This window comes from Garra rufa, chromosome 18, assembly GCF_049309525.1.
Source record: "Garra rufa chromosome 18, GarRuf1.0, whole genome shotgun sequence".
In the NCBI taxonomy this organism is placed as follows: domain Eukaryota; kingdom Metazoa; phylum Chordata; class Actinopteri; order Cypriniformes; family Cyprinidae; genus Garra; species Garra rufa.
The window spans coordinates 19,442,194-19,461,621 of NC_133378.1; the positions used below are offsets into that span (position 1 = coordinate 19,442,194).

Genomic DNA, 19,428 nt, shown 5'->3' on the forward strand with positions numbered 1-19,428 from the left:
TCCAGTGCTGTATGTACAGTGAACACAACAACTCATCAATCTTTCTCCCGCCTGTCACATAGCGAGGCTGAAGAGATTGAAGCTGAGCTGTCAGAGGTTTCAACCACAGCATCAGAGCAAAAGCGAGAGGAAGCCATGTAAAAGAGACCACAATGTTGTCAAGACTGCTTTAAGTACTACTTTCATGTTCCATGATTTCATGACAGACTGAACAATGATTGAAACACATTGCTGTGAACTGACCTGTGCTTGACTTGTTCAGTGATATGGAAATAAACTAAATATATCAACACCTAAAGGCATTTTTGCCTATTCATGGTTTCCACTTTCCACTATGTCTTTGAATTACATTCATTTGGTGTCTTTTCGAAATCAAAATCTAAATATGTGACCCTGGACCACAAAACTAGTCCTAAGTAGCATGGATATATTTGTAGCAAGAGCCAAAAATACATTGGAATTTTCTTTTATGCCAAAAATCATTAGGATATTAAGTATAGATTATGTTCCATGAAGATATTCTATAAATTTCCTACCGTAAACATATCAAAACCTCTTGCGGTCCACATTTGCTAGATTTTATAATCTAGATGTCCCGGCCTTGCAGGCTCGGGTCCTTTCTGCATGAATGGATAACTGTGACCAGTGCATAATTAGTATACGGTACGTCTTGGCCCTCTGTGTGAGTTCCAAACCTTACTATTTTTCTGGAACGGATGCTTATTAGCTTAGCCTGATTGAGCAAGATGGCCCATACTAGCCCTCAGATGCTAGGGCCATGATTAGTCGTTCCTCTATCATAGCACGGCGGGATTGTACTGGTTCCCCATAGCGTCTTTCAGACGCAGTACGAGTGAAGTATCGTAAAGGAATGTACTCGGTTACTCTCGTAACCTCTGTTTCCTCAGATACGGGAACGAGTACTGCGTCGCTAGCCGTGCTATGTAGCCGCACGACTCAGTCGTCACTTCAGTCGAAGTAACCTGAGATCCTATGGCGAAACGCACGCTTATATAGCCAGTTACTCTGCCCCATTTGGCAGAATCTAGCGCGAAGCGTCGCCATACGCTCGTGCAGCTCCGCTGCCGAGCCATTGGTTCGTTTTTTATTCACTGCACGAACCAATGGCCGTGCAGTTACACTGTGTTATTGAAAATACTTCAGTCTCAGAGAAAAAGGCGCTTTTCCCCATAGCGTCTTTCAGACCTAATACTCGTTCCCATATCTGAGGGAACCGAGGTTATGAGAGTAACCGAGTACATTATATTTCTTACTCCACTGAGTAATAAGTTGAGATACTAACGGTCACATTTCTTTTGTGTGTTGTTTTGTCAATAAAGATTCAGCAAAAGAGATGAAGTGCTCACCCTGGTCACAATCAAATTCCTCTACAGTGGAGACGAAGTGAGGTCTGGAGTAAAAGTTGTGGGGTCCTGGCTGCTGAAGACCCCCCAGGCTGAAAAACGCCCTGTCGCTGGCAGCGCATGAGGAGAACGCTCTGCGGCTGGGGATGCATGGGTACCGCGTCCAGCTCTTCATCTCAAGGTCGAAGGCCTCGAATGCGGTCACTGGCAGCTTGCCCTGACGCCCACCTGTCGGAGGAGAAATAAGAAGAGGGTTGGAGGATTAAGATGAAGTATGCGTGTGTGTATCTCTCTGATAGGACTCAGTCAGTGTGTCACGTCTGTCCCTGCTGGGAGCCAGTGTGTGTGCGATTACCACATGTCACGGCTCACTGACAACGCTTTGGTCTCCTCAGACAAGCTGACAGCCTATTCCATTATTGGGTCTCTGACACACAACACACACACACATACACACAAATATGCCTCTAACAGCACATCTACAGCCAATACACAGGCTTGAACGTACAAACTCATTTACATTTATTCATTTAGCAGATGTGTACAAATGAGATGAAGGTTTGAACGTGCATGACACTTCTGACTACAGCACAAATGATTCATCTTATGGAGACGGTAACACGTACACAAGTAATGATGAAATAGAAAACCACATTTAGTAAAACGCACACTGTTGTTGACTAATTGTTTATTGCGTTACATTAATGCATTTGGCAGATGCATTTATCCAAAGCAAACTCATAGCCTTAGTAGAGGTAACAGAGTAGTTACTTTAAAATTTCATGTTTAATTCAATGGGTTACCTGTAATTATTTGCTAAATTAACTAGCAGTTTCTAGAAATAACTAGTGTCCTGGGATCAATTTCATCTTTAAATGATCTATTATCTTATATATATCTCAAATTCTCTTATTTGGTGCCTCATGCCTTTAGGTCATGTGTGAGCATGTGATGTATTTGCTGTTTTTATATGCTGGATATGTCTGAGGAGCTTATTATTATTGAGATTGAATAACTGCAGAAAGATGATACAGTGAGTGCTTCTCATTGACAACACAACAAATCTGTTAGTTGAGCTTCTGTGAGTGCGTAGCTACAGTAATATCCATTAGTCACAGTAGACAAGATGTTTAATGTGATGAGAAAGAAAATAAGGCTGTGATGGATGGAAGTTCATGTCATACTGTTGAATATCTGGGGAGAAATCATTCAGCTGACGAAACAACCTGGAAATATTGTCACGGTAGACAAAACAATCTGAAAATTTCCAATAAAAATGTCCTTTTGTAGGCACTTATATGATATGACTGGATGCACTGTCCGTTCCACTTCATTTGATAACAATAATAGCATAACGTTTCATTTGACATTGTCATTTAAATGGGTGATGAACTTAGAAACCAAAATTGCCTTGCTCTTTTGACATATAAGAGGTCATTGTAGAAAAAAAAAACATTCCGTAAGTTTCAGAACTCAAAACTTTGTTGTTAATCTAACAGTTTATATTGAAGGCAGTCTGCCAAAACGACAGCTTTTGGAATGTTCTTATGTGATGTAATACACTCTTAAAAATAAAAGTGCTTTACGATGCCATAGAAGAACCTTTTTTGCATGAATGGTTTCATAAAGAACCTTTAACATCTGAAGAACCTTTCTGTTTCATAAAAGGTTCTTTGTGGCAAAAGAAGGTTCTTCAGATTATAAAAAGGTAAGAAAGAAATGTTTTTTTAGGAATGGGTCTTTGTGGAACCAAAAATGGTTCTTCCATGGCATCGCTGTGAAGAACCTTTTAAAGCACCTTTATGTTTAAGGGTGTAGGTAGATTAAGCACCGTCTCCACAGAAGAAGATCAACATTGATTTCTGTTTAGCTCTGCCCACCAATTAAAAAAACACAAAAAAGTCCTGCTGCTACAGTTGTATGCATTCTTAACACGTTTATTGCAACTATATTTCATCACTTTTTCATCAAACAACCAAACTAACAGATGGCTAACGAATAGCAAAATAAACATGAATGAACATCAGAAGGTATCTTGTTTCACCCACCGAAAAACATCAATACTAGGGCTGTGCAATTAATCGAAATTCGGTTTCGATTTCAGCTTCAAACGATCATGAAAATACAGTAATGGAGATGAAACGATTATTGCGCCCCATTCCACTCCCCTCCAGTGGTGCGCTTTCACTCCTCCATAAAAGCCTAATTTCACATGCAAATCAGCAAAATCATGTAACGTGACTTACATAAAAGACATGCTTGATTTATTAATGTTTTTTTTAAATATTTATATAAAACTTGCGCTGTTCTGTGTATGCACTCAGAGACGGAGCAGAACAAGGACATGTAAAGTTATCTTTTAGCTCAAGGTGCGCGCCTAAACGCTCAAATACACAAAAATATTTAAAAATGAGGCGCTTGGTGATTATTCATGTAAACCCTTGTCAGTTATGTCTTAAATGACCATAAACAGTTATATGAAAATATGTGTGTAACAGTATATTGGATCCGTGTGGCACTTAAAGCGGCAACAAATAGTATTCTTTCTGTCGTCTCTGTGATTAATATTAATAAAACGTAAAAATACGAAGAGAAAAAATCACTCACTGTTCTTGAATGAAGGACTTTTGTAGTTTTAATAAGAAACAAAGCACGTTTAACTATTACAGTGAAGATGCTGTTTTATTTTACAATCAAATAATTACATTAAATTTCTGTAGTATTGTTAGACTACTTTAGACTTGCATACAAGTATTCAGTATTTAAAAAAAGCACTGTTTTTGTTTCATTTGTATCTTTTTTTCTGCTGAATTGCTATCTTTAAATTAATCACTAATATAAAGTTCAAGTTCAAGTCCTCCAACGTTATGTAACTCTCCTGTTTGGTTTGTTTGTTGGACAAAAATGGCAGATTTCGCTTTATGATTGGTCAGATCACCTGTCAAACTCTGTGAAGGGTCAGTTGAACTCTGTGATATTTTGGTACTAAAGCATCTGTCACTAAGTAAAAGCAGCCAAATTAGGCAGATGCCAAAATGGAGAGGACATGTCCTCATCCTTGAAAATCATGAACAAGATAAAAAAAACACTGCATTAAAAACACTACTGGTTGAGAATATGAAACCATCAAAATCTACTAGACTATTAAAAACCAAAATTGTCAATACTGCCAAACATCAACAAATCTGTTGATATCAGTGATTTTAAAAAACACGTTAATTAAGTTCCAGAATAAACAGTTGTAGTTCTGTTTAGGGTTGCTACTTTGCTGTATGTCCAATTATTATTCTGGGTGCTGAAAAAAAAATCAGTTGAGATTGACAGATCTATACAACAAATAATACAGCACAAGTACATAAACCTCTCTGGAAAACAATGAAAAGTGTACAACTCAAGGGTGTGTATCACTGCTTATGTATGTGCGAGCTGTCACGTTTCCAGGTATGCCTTAAATTTTTTCCCTCTTATTCTTTCCCACTTGCACGTTCTCTTTCCTTCACTATGCATTCACAATGTGACTGATCTCCTCCCAGCTTTGGCATTACTGAGAGCCCTCTGGGACAGAACAGAGAGCCAGGGAAAACACACACACAAGAGAAAACAAAGGGAGGAGAGACAGAACCTGTCTGAGGAACAATGCGGAAGAGCAAAGAGATGGAGAAAGCAGGCCTGAAAATGGAAATGCAGTCAAGACAGTGTGAGAGTAACAGAAGAAGCGAGGTAACAGCAGTCCGTTTAAGAGGACTTGTTCTCTTGACCTTTGCCGGACACCTCTAATTAACTTCTTTCAACTCTTTCAGCCTTTCGACTTCAATCATTAAAGCCTCCATGGTCAAAATTGTGAGAAATTAGCTGAGGGGAACAGGGCAAATACACGAGTGGATTCAGCAGAGACGTGCATGGGCCAGATATTGAGCTGAGTGAAGTGCGGCTGGTATTGGGCCAAACCCATCCACAGACAGATTTGAAGACAGACGGCGGCTGTGCAGCATACACACACATCAATGCAAAATAACAAACTCTTACTGTCAGTAAATCTGAATTTAAAAACAAAAAACAAGGAGAGTTTCAATATGTTACAGCAGGGGTATTCAATGGTTTTCATGTCAAAGCCCACAGGTGGATAGAGAGATGGAGCAGGAAAGCTGTTACATAATGCATAAAACTGAGTGATGAAATTTATGCCTAGCCTATAACAACATATATGTTATAGTGATGCATTTATATTTACATTTAGTTATTTAGCAGATGTTTTCATTCAAAGCAACTTACAAATGAAGACAATAAAAGTAATCAAACCAACAAAAGAGCAATAATATGTAAACTACTTATATGCAATTATTACAGAAAGTTCAAACGCCCACTGATGCTTCAGAAGGAAACACGTTGCAACAAGAGCCTTCAAAAAATTTTTGTATTTAAAGATCAGGGTAAATTTAACTTATTTTGTCTTCTGTGGAACATGTAAGCATCTTCCGTAGCTTCTGAAGGGCAGCACTTAGTTAAAAAATATTATGTTTAGGCAAAATAAGAATATATATATATATATATATCTTCATTCTGTTCAAAAGTTTACACCCCAGCTCTAAATGCATCGTTGTTCCTTCTGAAGCATCAGTGAGAGTTTGAACCTTCTGTAATAGTTGCATATGAGTCCCTCAGTTGTCCTCAGTGTGAAAAGATGGATCTCTAAATTATACAGCTATTGTTGGAAAGGATTCAAATACACAAAAATGCTAAAAAAACAAAGAATTTGTGGGACCTGAAGGACTTTTCTGAAAAACAGCAGGCAGTTTAATTGTTTAGGACAAACAAGGGACTCATGAACAACTATCAAAAAAAAAAAGAAAGAAAAAAACATTCAGGTAACAACACAGTATTAAGAATTTTGTAACAGACTTTTGAAAAGTCAACTATTCAACTATTATTTTCTTTTGTGGACTATGCATCTTTTACATGAAATATCTTATTTTGCTCAGTATTATATAAAAACTAACATGCATTTTGTATGATCCCTCTTTTTTGGTAAAATAATTTCCATTTTGCAGGTATATGTAAACTTTTGACTTCAACTGTAGAATCGAAATAGAATAGAGAATGCAAGAGTTAGAGGGATAGGTTTTTATTGAATGTCATTTAATACTGTATTTTTTAACACTTCAACTTTTTTTAAAGGTAAAACTTCATTCTGAGCTCCTGAAGACCCCTGTTTTGCATTTTTGTGGATACCATAATACTGTTTTTTTCCAGGATGCTTTATAAATAGAAAGTTCAAAATAACGGCAATTAAACATTATTCCTGTAATTTTAAAAAGTCATTACTATCACTTTAGATCAATGTAATGTGTGTCCTCTTAATATAAATATTAATTAAATACAGTACTGTACTGTACTTGTTTGTCCAAACAACACGAAGACCTGTTGGGAAACATTATCTTTGCAATTCTGTTTCGTAACAAAGATTTCACACTCCACCATTGATCATGTAATCATTACTTTCTAAAAGAGCAGGAGGAGGTTAACTGCAATGTTTTGATGATTTCTATCTCCGATTAGGCCCATGGAGAATCTGTAACAGCAAAACCGGCTAATTTGATAAAGCTTACAGCTAAAAATAAGAGTAGTGTTTTCAGCACCCTTCATTTTTACACGTTTTATCAGTTTAAATCCATTACGTGCAATTTCTTTCTAAATTTATACCAAAAATGTGAGAAAAGCCCACTGAATCATGCCGTTCAGCAAATCAAATGGCATGTGAACATGCCTTAAGCTCACATCTTCGAGGGACAGGTGCATTTAAGTCAGCTTCATAAAAACACCACCACCTTCAAGCAGCCTTAAACTTTCTCTGAAAATATTTTTCAGCTCACATTCGAATGGGGTCATGTCGCTCTCCTGCCTGCACCAGAGGTAACAATATTAGCACGCACAGTAGGCATCTTATTTTGGGGAGACAGCGTGGTGCATCTGGGTGACGTGTGATCGAGTGTCTGCGCCTTATGATAGACCTCGCGGGGCGCATCCCAAAGTAAATCAAAACTAAATGAGCATTCTGTGATACAGGCTCATTCCTCATTCTTGGCCTTAATGTGATTTTACTGTGCCTCTATTTGTGGTCCAGCAGCCCGACAAATAACAGAATTAAGTTTCTTAACTTTACTCCTGTCACCAGGCAAAAGATTTTCAATGCAAAACTTTTTTTAAGTGTCAAACTGTATCTAAAGCATGACACGCAACACAAAAGCGAGTAGCCCTTTGAGCACAAGTGAGGGAGAGAGAGAAAAAAAACTGAGATAGAAGGAAAGAATGATGATGAAGACCGCAAGGAGGCATATAAGCAAAAGCAAGGGTTGAATACAGAGAGAGAGACTCTGAATGAATTATTCCCTGTGATGTCAAATCAATGAGTTTAAGTCTAACCATCAAGACAAAACTGTGTCAGCGCAGGAGAACAATCGTGAGTCCAGAGGGAAAATACCTTTATTTCTTCCCATTCCACTCACTTCACAAATCACATCTCAGTTTCTAAAAATTTCATGAGTTGTCAAAGATTTGAGGGGTTGAAAAGGTGTTGCAATGTAATGGATATGAAAATGTTAAAGGATTAGTTCACTTCCAGAATAACAATTTCCTGATAATTTACTCATCCCCATGTCACCCAAGATGTTTATGTCTTTCTTTCTTTCTTAAAAAAAAAATTAAGGTTTTTGAGGAAAACATTCCAGGATTTTTCTCCATATAGTGGACTTAAATGGGGATCAATGGGTTAAAGGTCCAAATGGCACTTTCAATGCAGGTTCAAAGGGCTCTACAAGAAATAAGGGTCTTATCTAGTGAAAGGATTGGTCATTTTCCAAAAAAAACCCAAAAAACATTATATACCTTTTATCCACAAATGCTCATCGTAGGCAGAAGTACCAACCCAGTGTTTACAAAGCGAACGTGCAAAGAAAGTCTAACGCCCTTTACAAAAAATGCATGGAAAAAACGATGTCAGATGATTCTGAAGTACACAGATGAAGAACGAACAGCGCTTTACTTTTTCTAACATGATTATGTAATGTGTGAAGTCACAGACATGCTTTAGCTAGTGCAAGATAAGCATTTGTGGTTAAAAAGTATATACATTTTTATTTATACCCCAATACATACGGCAATACAGTGCAGTGAGTATTTAAGACATACTGCTGCTGCATAAATAGCATATATAATAATGCATAGCAGATCTAAACGGGTGGAGAATTTCAGATGAACTCTAAAAGCGCACCAAAAAATGCTCTAGTCTAGCGAAAGCTAACCAGTCATTTAAATGTAAAGCGGTAAGCTCATTGGCTGTGTATGCAGCATGAACCAATCAGCTTGTGCCAAGTAGTTTAACACTGTGAATATCATCAGTTTACATCAATGACCCCATCAGCCTGCGCCATCTGGAGTTTTATGACAAAACTTGCCATTAATCAGTGCAGAAAGACAATACAACCTGAGTGTTTAGCATAAATAGTTTAAAAGAACAAACTCTTTACTTTAGTTTTTACTCTTTTGTAATAAAACGTAAAATGTATCCCAGAAGATCTTTAAATTCCAAGAGTTTTCTCTTTGACCTCAACTTTTTGATCACAACTGTATTAAATTTTTTTATCCCAAAATCAAATGGTTGGTAGACGCACATTAACATATTCTCCTTAATCTACGTTCCACCAATCTTAAACAGCATATCAGAACGTCTCTACTGAATTCACCGCATTTCTATTCACACTTAGTCTGAGCTATAAAATGAAACCAAACAAGACTTAATAAGTTGAAAGCCAGAAGTTGTACTTGCTGTGAGGGACTGTGAGTCCAGGTGTGTAACAGTAATGAGGGCATGTCTGCTTCACCAGTCTAATCAATCACACGTTGGCATGGGAAAGTGATGCTGCCCATCACTCCTGCCATATTCAGCCTACAACAATAAAACATCTACAGTATGTCCTCATTAGTGTGTGTGTGTAGGGAGGGAGAGTTTTAATGACTTCTCAAAGAGTGAGACGGCAGTTGATCTTTGTGTCTGACCTGAACAGAATGTCTCATAGTGCAGAGAGGTTAGAAAGAGGACAAATCTGGCAAAACAAGGCCCCATACTGGCAACTCCACATGCTCATGAAACCCATGGGCACAAACACACTCTGATCAACTATCAAACTCACACATACACAGTCTAACCACTCCAAATGCTCATCAAACTGTCTTTACTACCTTTCTGGGCCTTGAATGTGAAAGTTGCGTTGCTGTCTATGCAGGGTCAGAAAGCTCTCGGAGTTAATCAAAAATATCTTAATTTGTGTTCCGAAGTTGAACAAAGGTCTTTCGGGTTTGGAACGACATGAGGGTGAGTAATTAATGAGAGAATTTTCATTTTTGTGTGAACTATTTCTTTCAGAACATCCCCATTTATAGGTTCTTTCACATATAGTTCTAACTTTGGGGGACAATATTTTGTTCCGATACTTTGTTTACTTTCATATAAGATATACATAGGTAAACATACTCTCTCTGTTCCTCCCCCACACACAGAGAGTAGCAAATAGCCACATATGGTCAGTGTCTCTTTCACTCAGCTCAAAACAGGCTTATGACAGCAGTAACTTGTAGCCGAGGACTGTGTCTCTTTATAGGATAGACTTTATCATGGGAAACAGTGTATCATGGGAACCTGCGGTGTAGATTTCCGTTTAATGCCCCTTTGTGATTTCCAACACTGAGGTAAGAACTGAACAGCTCTGCTGTAAAGCGTCAGATCCCTGCAGCATATTGCGGTGCAGATTTCACTTCCCCCCAATGAGAAATGACTCCACTCCACGGTTCTTATCAACCCCGGCACGGCATGAACAATTACCAGGTGTTGTTACCACATCTGCTGCTCCTGGAGAATATTGTGACACAGTCTGACACAGAAAATAAGTTACATTATAATTATTGGCTAGTCTAGTGCACCGTCTGCTAGGCACCTCTAAAGAGAAGACCCACATTTCCATTCCGTCAATACAATAAATGTTGCTGATATATATAGATACTCTCTACCGTTCCAAAGTTGGGCCCAGTAGGATTTTTTTTTTAAAGAAAATGTTAGATTTATTCAACAAGGAGACATTAAATTGATCAAAACTGACAGTAAAAACATTTATAATGTAGCAAAAGATTTAATAAATTCAAATAAATGCGGTTTTTTAAACTATGTATTTATAAAAGAATCCTGACATTTTTTGCATGGTTTCCACAAAACATTAAGCAGTACTGTTTTCAACACTGAAAACTTTTTGAATTTGAAGATCAGGGTAAATTTAACTTATTTTGTCTTCTAGGAAACATGTAACTATCTTCTGTAGCCTCGGAAGGGTAGTACTAAATGAAAAAAATATGATATTTAGGCAAAATAAACAAAATGTATACATCTTCATTCTGTTCAAAAGTTTTCACCCCCTAGCTCTTAATGCATCGTTTTTCCTTCTGGAGCATCAGTGAGTGTTTGAACCTTTTGTAATAGTTGCACATGAGTCCCCTCAGTTGTCCTCAGTGTGAAAAGATGGATCATACAGTCATTGTTGGAAAGGGTTCAATGACACAAATATGCTGAAAAACCAAAGAATTTGTGGGACCCCGAAGGATTTTTCTGAAGAACAGCCGGGCAAACAAGGGACTCATAAACAACTATCACTAAAACAAAAACAGAGCTCTGAATCATTCAGTTAAAAACACAGTATTAAGAATCAAGGGGAAGTAAACTTTTAAAAAGGGTCATTTTTATAAATTCAACTATTATAGTATACATTTTTACACTACGGTGTATTCAACAGTAAGTACAGGTTCAGAGGCTGTCAAGATCAGAATAATTTTCTTTTTTTCCTTAACAAACTATATGTTAGGTTGGAGTTTCAATTGCGATTTCCCTTTCACACTAAACAAAAGTTTCCATATTAGACCCTTCTGTCTGTCCACCCTTTTGTATTATTTGGTCATGTCTTATTATTCCTAGGGAACCAGGAGGTTGTCTCTGAAAAACAACCAAATTATTCAGATTTATGAGACAATTTTATGAGGGCTTACCCAGAACATAGATCTTGTTACCGCGCAGGAAGGAGAAGGCTCCGTAGCGTGGGGTGGGCATGGAGGTGAGGGGCAGCCACTGGTCCTTTGTCGGTTCATACAGCCTCACTGAGGCCTGAGGGGTCGTGTCAGCTCCCATCCCGCCCAACGCATACACCTTGCCATCTGGGAATGACAGAGAACAAGAGAGTCTGAAATTAATTTGAACTCTGTTTCCAAGTCTCCTGCATCCCTTATTAAACAAATTAATAACAAACAAATCAGAAAATGGCAGCGCAGTGGCACTGAGTCACTAGCCTGAACCAGGAATGTTCTCTCTGTGGAGAATCTCTAGAGACGTGCTCTTTTTTCTCCTGAGCTCCAGCTATTTTAAGGTTTACTTAAATTCCACCTCTAAACCTCACACTCCACATTTGTTCTTTTCCCCTAAGGGTACTGAACATTAAAAATGAATGTGTTCCCATGACTGACCCAAACTTTTGAACTTCCCCACAAACTTCTCTATTACAACTCTACCTAAAATATATACAGTATTGTACTTTATGTACCCAATTGCTAAAACACATTTACTCAAAGCTCCCTGGTGAAAAAGCAGCTTATGCCAGCATTAATTCATATGCTTGCTTAGGCTGGTTAGTGCAATTTATCTGATAAGACTGGTACAGTACAACAGCACAAGTTTGCTGGTAAGGCTGGTTGAGCAAAAAGCTCCTGCTACAGCTATAACAAATATCTCAAAACTGAAATTAAAACTGACTTTTACAAACCTCAACTTTACTTAAAACCAAACCGCATCATATTTCTATTTACATTTAAGGATGTTGGCACTTAAAAGAATGGCAATGACTATATTCAAAATTCTTCTAATGTGAACACGTTTTGTATTGTTTGCATCTAAAGCCAAGAACTCTGTAGCTATTTTTGCAAACCCCATTCTGGCTGCTGTGTGAAGTAGTTTGCATACTAATGTTCACATAATGGGAATTGTGTGTTAACTGAGGTTGTGATGACATTTTGATTGTTTCTGAATGCTAGTGCTTTCAACATGAGCACAAAATGGTGTAAAATGATAAAAAATGGAACTTGTGTTTATAGGTTTAAGAAATTAGCCTTTTGATTGCAAAAGGGAAAATGAAGGTCATAAGATCATAAGTTTTCACCAGGTGCTGTGGTCCAAAACCCGTTTGATGAAACCATTTAAGTTTAAAAAACCAATAAATATGAGTACTATAAACTCATCTACATTGAGTTAAATTAACTTAACATAATTATTTGTTTTAGAACTTAAAATGTTTAAGGCAATCGGTTTCCTCAAACGGTTTGAGTTACCATAATTTAAAAAAAAAATATTATTATAATATTTTATTATAATATTTTTTAATATACAAGTCTTATTTTTAATATACAAGTCTTATATAAATAATCATATAAAATATACTCAAATAGAAACAGAATCCCAGAAATGATTTTTTATAATATATTGGGTCAATATGTGTCAACTCAACCAGAGGTCCCTGGCTCAAATTTTAGATTTTGTTGAAAGAAATACCTAAATGATGAATAAAGCCAAAAAATGAAATGCCATATTTGTAGACCTGAGATTCAGAGCCACATTACAGAAGGATAAAAATGAGTTCAGAAAGATGGCAGCATCATTTTGTAACTTTTACACAGAGACTGGTAGCTCTGTTAGTGAAACCTATTGACTTTGGCAATCTTTGTTGCATTATGTGCCAACGGTGACCATTCAAAAATAGGAAAAAAGCACTTCACATGTTTGCATGCCTGTAACTTAAGAAGTATTAAATGCTTTTTTAGATATTGGGTCTTAACAAACTTTCCTTTCGGCATCTTCATTTTTAAGCTCCTGTGTAGTTCAGATCCAGAGATATTGCAATTTCAATATGGTTCCAGGAGTAAATTGTTACATTTTACACATTTTCAGTGGTTAAAACCAAATGTGGGTCACTTTGCATTAAGATGATACTTCTTTTTTTATTTAAAGAGGAATGTCTGAAGAACAAATAATGTTGAAACTAGAAATGTACCTTGTTTCCTTTTGTCAAAACAACTTTTGAACATACCTTTCTCTGTACCATAAATATTGTTATTCCAAAGTTTGCATGCCTGTAACTCAAGAGGTGTTAAAGTCATCTCAATTTGATTTCAGATTTTAGTTCTTAATAAACTTTTCTTTTGGAATCTTTATTTTCAAAGCCCTACATCATTCAGTCCCAGAGATACATAATTTCAACAAATATAATGGATTTTAGTTCAAAAACAACTGAGGAAACACTACAACTAATCTAATTTTTTGAATATATGTGTCTACAATTAAGCAGAGCACCAGAGAAATTATATTATATCCCACTCCGATATAACTTCATGCTTTTAAAACAGCTACTAGCTCAGTTTAGACATAACTCTAATATAAGAATGACCTTCATAAAGTTTTCAAGGGAAAAAACGCAGCACAGCAGTGAAATTAGAATATGAATGTGGAGAGAAATGCAGCATCAGCAAAGAGAACAGCCCTGCTGCAGCACAGCCAACTGCTAATGGAAAGAGAGAGAGACACAGAGAGAGAGTTGTATGTATAATGGTGAAAGAGAAAAGCATCCTGATACTGATGCTTGTCATAATTTAACAGAACTGTCAATGGGACAAATAGCATGTGAGAAAGAGCATGGGAGTACTGACTGATGTGCGCATATGCGCTATTACCGCATTGAAACACCCGATTCAAGACATCAGGATCATCCCAGGAGGAAACAGCATTAATGATCACCATATGGAGCATTTAAGACAGTGAGAGAGGATGTATGTTTGTTAAACACAGTCTCTGTAAGTGTGTATTTCTTTCTTGGCATGACTGCAGCAGCTGACTCAGATATCTGCAGTACTCCGGGACAGCAACCTATCTGTAGTAAAATGTGGAACAAACGGGACAGACAGAGAGGTACTGGGGAGTAAACTATGTGGCAGCAGAGAACATATGCAGTCCTGGTCATGCCCTTCAAAATTAATAAATAAAACAAATAAAAAACATCTACTGTAATAGCAATATACAATTTGTTCCTTGCAAAAACTTTATTTTGTCATAATATAGCACTCATCCGAATGGATGTCAATGTAATTTCACCATTCACCAGTAGGGGGTAAATAGACCATGCTAACTACTGTAGCAAAACCTTGACCTTTTAAAGAAGCTAAGTTATTTCTGACACAATTTTTTATTATTTCTCTCTTCTTCCCTACCTGATGATGACAAAGCCATTTTAGTGCTACCGTATGAAAAACGAAGAGCAATGAATGTGCATTAGGTGTGTAATTGCTTGTCACAGGAAATGATGGGAAAAGTAGCTTGGTCACACAACCCTGTCTCTTCATAAACAGGCTAAATGAAAAGAATTTTCTAACAAGCATCATCACTATTCCACATTAACCGTACAGAAAATGCATACAAAATAATTTGACCTTCACAGTATTAATTCAGGAAGCTGAATTTAAAATATTAAAATATTAAATATTGTAATATTAAAATATTTAATTTTATTAATATTAAATATTTTAAATATTTAAAATATTTAATATTTATATTACATTTTACTAACAATATTACATAAAATTACAAATGTTGACTAGTCAACTAACTGAAATAAGATTAAGTTGAAGTACAAAAATTACTAAAGCTAAAATAAAAGTAAATTAAAGCGAAAAGAACATCAGATTAGTAAACCGTAAACTAAAAATATAATTGCAAGCAGTAATTAAGAAGCCAAGCACAACAGAGGTAAAATGAAGAGCTAAGGAGCTGTCTTTAATTAGTCAGTAAACCCCAGGGTTCTCCAACCCTGTTTCTAGAGAGCTACCTTCCTACAGACCTCATTACAGACAGGTGTGTTGGATTAGGGTTCAAGCTGAATTTTGCAGTATGGTAGCTTGCAGGAGCAGGGTTGGAGACCCATATTAAAGACATTTGTTGACACTGAATTTTAATGTTGCGGAGATACAAACTTCAACATATTCATTAACACACTTTACAAAAATGGTTTGGTATATCAAAAATCTTTTGATAACTTTTTGACAGAATTCTCTGAAGATTATCTAAGCCAATTTTGGTGAACAATTTGACAAACTGTCTAGGATGAGTTTGAAAAAAATAAAATATAAAAATTGCAGAAAAAATCTTCACCATAGGAACGTAATTTTTGGTATGTCATTGATTCAGTATGAGCCAAGGAATCGGGAAAAAATAATTGTGCTTATGCTTCAAAAGTCAGTAGCAGAGTCATGGGTGCAAATTTGGCCTGTTGGTGGCGCTAAACAGTTTGAGTTAAAGACTCCAAATTTGCTGTGTTTAATGATGAGAGTGTTCTTTATCTGTGTGCCAAATTTCAAATTTTCCTGAAGCAATTCATATTACTCATAACAATATGCTGAAGCATAAAAAATTAAAACATTAAAAAAAATTTTTTTTTTAAATACAGCATTTCAACATATTTACAAAATTCAAAATGGTCCATGCTCAAAATGGTTGACACAGGAATATTTGGTATTGTTTGATTCAGAATGCTGCTCAGGTATCTAACAAGAGCTGGTCAGAAATTCTAAGCAAATTGTCTTTTTTATATATATTTTGACCAGTAGATGGCACTGTGTCAAAACTACTCATGTGCCCTCAGGTCATGCTTGTTATAAGACACACCAAGTTTGGTCAGAATCTGCGGTATGAGCCAAGGAATCAGAGGAAAAATCATTTTGCTTTTAGACCATACAGTTCAAAAGTTACTAGCAGAAACATAAGTGCAAATTTGGCCTGTTGATGGCACTAGAGAGCTTGATTTAGAGACTTTAAATCTTTAATGAGGAGACTGTTCTTTTTGTGTTTGCCAAATTTCACCACCTTTCTAAAGCAATACTATAAGACATAAGATTCATAACAATATGCTAAAGTGTTTGAAAAATACACTGTTTTACTACAAAATTTGAAATGGTCCATGCTCAAAATTTGGTATTGTTTGATTCGGTATGCTGCTCCGCATTTAACAAGATCAATCTTACGTTATTTTAATTTAAACTTTGTCAAATTCATTAACACGCTTTATGAAAATGGTTTGGCATATCAAAAATCATTTGATAACTTTTTGCCAGAATGCTTGGAAGATTATCTGAGCCAATTTTGGTAAAAATTTGATAAACTTTCTAGGACGAGTTGGCAAAAGTAGATTTTTGGGAGGAAAATTTCAAAATTACAAAAAATTTTCACTGTAAAAAAAAATGTAATTCTTGGTATGCCAACGACTCGGAATGAGAGGATAATAATTAGGCAATAAGGTACGAGAGGCCGTGCTGTATCATGAATAAATCACGGCTGAAGGGCGTTGTTAGGCACAACGCGAAGCGGAGTGCCTGCAACCCCTTCAGCCATGATTTATTCATGATACAGCACGGCCTCAAGTACCTTATTGCTTTTATAAAACGGTTACCACACAATAAAAGTATTAAAATCAAAAATATATATTAATTTATATATATTAAGTTGTACGTTTTCATAAAGTAAAATCATTAACTGCCTTCCGCTGTAAAAAGTAGTCCCTAACTGCTGCAGCTGTGTTTACGTTGCTAAGGGTGGTTGCTAAGGGGGTTCAATGATACACAAAACCGTTGAGTGAAGCGGTCATAGCAGTGCCGTATCATGAATACCAGAGCCATATAAAAAGAGAGTTGCGACACTCCCATAGGCTTCCATAGGAACTGAGGAATGTGTTACGGAAGCAGACCAAACAAGAGAGGTAAGTGATCAATATAACAATGTTTATTATCAGCAGAGCGTTGTGGATAAGATGACGTGCAGAACCGGGTAAGTATAACAGTCCAAGTATGATATTCGTTGACTAGAGATGAATACTGAATACAGATCCTTTTCCTTTCCAGGAACGACGGGAGGAGGACTCCGACCCACACACACACACACACACCGTTGGTGATCGACGAACAGGCTTATGGCTGACCACAGCTGACTGGAACAGAGAACAGACTTCGTACTGGAATAGACGAGACAAGAGGTAAGTTTCAACAGGTAAATAGCGAGGTAAGTATGTCTTTGAGGTTTGTGAACTCGACAGAGAAACACAATGAGTCCGCTTCGTGCAAACGAGCCCGGACACTGAGTGAGGTGTGTGGTGTGCTTATATGTGGTGCTGGTGATTGGATTCAGGTGCGTATGATTAGTAATCAGGTGACTGTGATCGTTGAGTGAGTGAGGGAGTAGAACCTGGCCAATCCGTGACATTACCCCCCTCCCCAGGGCCCGCTCCTGAGGGCCGAGGCCTCCGACGTCGTGGTGGTCTACCTCGTCCTCGAGGGGCTGGACATTCAGGATGGTTACGATGGAATTCCTCCATGAGGGCTGGATCTAGAATGTCAACTCTGGGTACCCATGACCTCTCCTCTGGCCCGTAGCCTTCCCAGTCGACGAGATATTCCAGATTACCACCACGACGTCGGGACAGAAGGATTTCTCGGACCGAGTAGATGGATCCCTCTTCCAGGACCAAGGGGGGAGGGGGTTCCTCTTCCTGACCAGGTTCTGTGGAGGGAATCACAGGTGGGTGAAAGGGTTTGAGTAATGAGACGTGAAATGTGGGGTGGATACGGTACTGTGGTGGTAATTGGAGTCTGTAGGTGACGGGGTTGACCTGTTCCACGATGGTGAAGGGGCCAACAAACCTGGGACTCAATTTCTTCGAGGGCAGGCGCAGACGGATGTCTCTTGTGGAGAGCCAGACTTTTTGCCCAGGAGTGTATGTGGGACCAGGAATCCTCTTCTTATCGGCAGTGGACTTGGTTCTGCGCACTGCCCTTTGAAGATGATGGTGAGCCTCGTCCCAGACTCTCTCGCTCTCCCGGAACCAGTAATCCACTGCGGGCACCTGTGATGGTTCGCCATTCCAGGGGAAGAGAGGTGGTTGGAAGCCGAGCACACACTGGAATGGCGTGAGTCCTGTGGTGGGTTGCCGCAGTGAATTTTGGGCGTATTCTGCCCAACCCAGGAACTGGTTCCAGGAGTCCTGGTGACCATGACAGAATGTCCGGAGGAACCGCCCCACCTCCTGGATTTTCCTCTCCGTCTGCCCGTTGGTCTCAGGGTGGTATCCAGAGGAGAGGCTAACGGTCACACCTAGGAGTTTGAGAAAAGACTTCCACACCCGTGAAATAAACTGTGGACCCCTGTCTGAGACGATGTCTTCCGGAATGCCATAGTACCTAAAGACTTTGTTGAAGAGCAGTTCGGCAGACTCTAAGGCTGTGGGAAGACCTTTCAGAGGTATCAGTCGGCAGAATTTTGAAAATCGATCAACTATAACAAAGATGCAGGTGTTACCGTCAGATGAGGGGAGATCTGTCATGAAGTCAACTCCTAGGTGTGACCAGGGGCGGTTCGGCACAGGCAAGGGATGGAGTTTCCCAGCAGGCAGATGACGTGGACTCTTGGACATTGCGCACTCCGTACATCCTTGGACATACCTCCTCACATCCCTTGCCATGTGCGGCCACCAGAAGCGGTCCGTCAGCAGCGAGAGAGTGTTGTTGGCCCCTGGATGCCCAGTGCCCAGAGAGGTATGTGTTGAATGGATTAGATCTACCCGCTGGGTCCTAGGGATGAATCTGCGACCAGGTGGACAGCCCGGCGGAGATCTGGGTTCCGGAGTGGCGACAGCTGGCGGGTTGGTCCATTCAATGGGTTGAACGATGATGTTTTCGGGGATTATGGTCGTGGGTGTGTCAGGCAAGTCGTGAGAATCATGGATGCGAGACAGAGCATCAGCTCGGGTATTCTTGGATCCTGGCCGGTAGGTTATGGTGAAGTTGAATCGTGAAAAGAACAGGGACCATCTTGCCTGACGGGGACAGAGCCGTTTGGCGTCTCGGAGGTACTGTAGGTTCTTGTGATCTGTTATCACCTGGAACGTGTGGT

The 19,428-nt window shown here is 38.4% G+C and overlaps 2 protein-coding genes across 2 annotated transcripts in view; both read right to left on the reverse strand.

The window, feature by feature from the left end:
* oard1 (O-acyl-ADP-ribose deacylase 1) overlaps positions 1-10,815 on the reverse strand; it is a 91,051-nt gene extending 80,236 nt beyond the window's left edge. Inside the window, exon 1 of the mRNA XM_073823676.1 lies at positions 10,794-10,815. The gene's annotated coding sequence lies outside the window, so the exon portion shown is untranslated. The remainder of the gene's footprint in view (positions 1-10,793) is intronic.
* The window catches only part of klhdc8b (kelch domain containing 8B), a 145,201-nt gene that overhangs the window by 48,203 nt on the left and 77,570 nt on the right, over positions 1-19,428 (reverse strand). Inside the window, exons 2-3 of the mRNA XM_073823674.1 lie at positions 11,448-11,612; positions 1,368-1,592 (exon numbers count right to left, since the gene is read on the reverse strand). Of these exons, the coding sequence (XP_073679775.1) occupies positions 1,368-1,592; positions 11,448-11,612 (390 nt within the window). The remainder of the gene's footprint in view (positions 1-1,367; positions 1,593-11,447; positions 11,613-19,428) is intronic.